Source organism: Elephantulus edwardii, unplaced genomic scaffold (genome assembly GCF_000299155.1).
Source record: "Elephantulus edwardii isolate Elephantulus edwardi_28Jun2011 unplaced genomic scaffold, EleEdw1.0 scaffold00222, whole genome shotgun sequence".
Taxonomy (NCBI): Eukaryota; Metazoa; Chordata; class Mammalia; order Macroscelidea; family Macroscelididae; genus Elephantulus; species Elephantulus edwardii.
The window spans coordinates 2,576,873-2,578,290 of NW_006399972.1; the positions used below are offsets into that span (position 1 = coordinate 2,576,873).

The 1,418-nt window shown below is 54.8% G+C and overlaps 1 protein-coding gene across 1 annotated transcript in view; it reads left to right on the forward strand.

The window, feature by feature from the left end:
• Positions 1-135, forward strand: part of PHOX2B (paired-like homeobox 2b) — a 2,898-nt gene extending 2,763 nt beyond the window's left edge. Inside the window, exon 4 of the mRNA XM_006898189.1 lies at positions 5-135. Within this exon, the coding sequence (XP_006898251.1) occupies positions 5-135 (131 nt within the window). The remainder of the gene's footprint in view (positions 1-4) is intronic.
• The last annotated feature ends 1,283 nt before the right edge of the window (positions 136-1,418 follow it).

A 1,418-nucleotide genomic window follows, 5' to 3' on the forward strand; every position in this document is an offset into this window, starting at 1 on the left:
CAAGGCTGGGCCCCGGGGCCTGGCCCCATCACCTCCATCCCGGATTCGCTCGGGGGCCCCTTCGCCAGCGTCCTCTCTTCTCTCCAAAGACCCAACGGTGCCAAAGCGGCGTTAGTGAAGAGCAGTATGTTCTGATCTGCGAGCGGCGGCGGCGGCGGCGCGGTGGGCGGGCCCGGAGTGGGCCCTGGGCTGTGGCCGTCGCTGCTACTGCGGTCAGCGAGAGCCAAACATAATCGCGATCAGAATAAAGAGAGAATGGCGTTGCCCCCATCTCCACCCCACTCCTAGCCCCAATCACCCCCACGAATAAACAGAAACCTTCCCTGGCTTCGCACCTGCTTCGGGGCCTGCGCGAAGGTGCCCGCCCTGCGCCCCGCTGACTCGGGTGCGAGCGGCGCCGCCGGGACCCCGTGCGCTCTCAGGGGGCTGTGTCTGCGTGTCGGTGTGTGTCTGTCTCCGGAATGCGTGGCTGTGGCCCGAGCGAGCGGCTGACAGGGAACAATGGGGACCACAATCTACTCAGTGACTTGTATAGACAGAGACAAAAAAGAAACAAAGTAGACGAAATGCAACAATTACAATGTTTGGGGAAGGTCACAACCTTTTGTAAAGAAAACCCTGAGCGGTTTGAAATATACAAGAAATAGACAAGGTAAAGGCACGGAGGAGGCTGCAGCTGGCGCTCTTAAAGAGTCTTTAGGGGCTTGATCTTGGGAACCCCCGAATTCGTTCCTGGCAGCCTGAACTCTCTCGGGGGTCCTCCTCAGGGGACAGTAAGCTAAGGTCCAGCGTCCTGTCCCCTCGTGTCCAAGCGTAAAGTCGTCAACCGACTTGGGCGCCCTCCTGCCTGTCCATCCTTTGGAAACACCTTCTCGCCTCTACTTGGCATCCGAACCCCACACACGTGCAACTAACTGCCAACCCCAAATCTTTGCAGCCGCTTGGTCCTGAAAGGTGCCCTGTATGAGATGCCTTTTCGTCCCCAAACTCTGCAAACAGTGTCTCCTAATTCGCAGCTCTTCCCATTCTCTCCCTCCACCCCCAACTTCTGCCGGCCTTTTCTTCTTCTTCTTCCACCAGCTTTTACTGAACTTTTGGACACTGCTTCGAATCAGAGTCCGTCACAGTACTCATAACCGGCTGCTGAGAAGGCGCCTGGGCAGGGACAGGCGCGCACACGTTTGCAGAAGCATCTCAGTTTGCATTTCTGTTAGAATGATCCGAAACGGACTCGCATCCTGGATGGTGGATGGACTGTATATTGATTCCATTCTTCGCGCAGTTTAGTCATCTCAGTTTGGGATTTGGTTCTTTGGTTTTTCTTTTTTTAAAGGCACAAACTATAGATATTAGTTGAATGTTGAGGCTTTAACTTTTTCGGTGTCTTTCTACAACTGTGTTCTGTGACTCAATTGTAT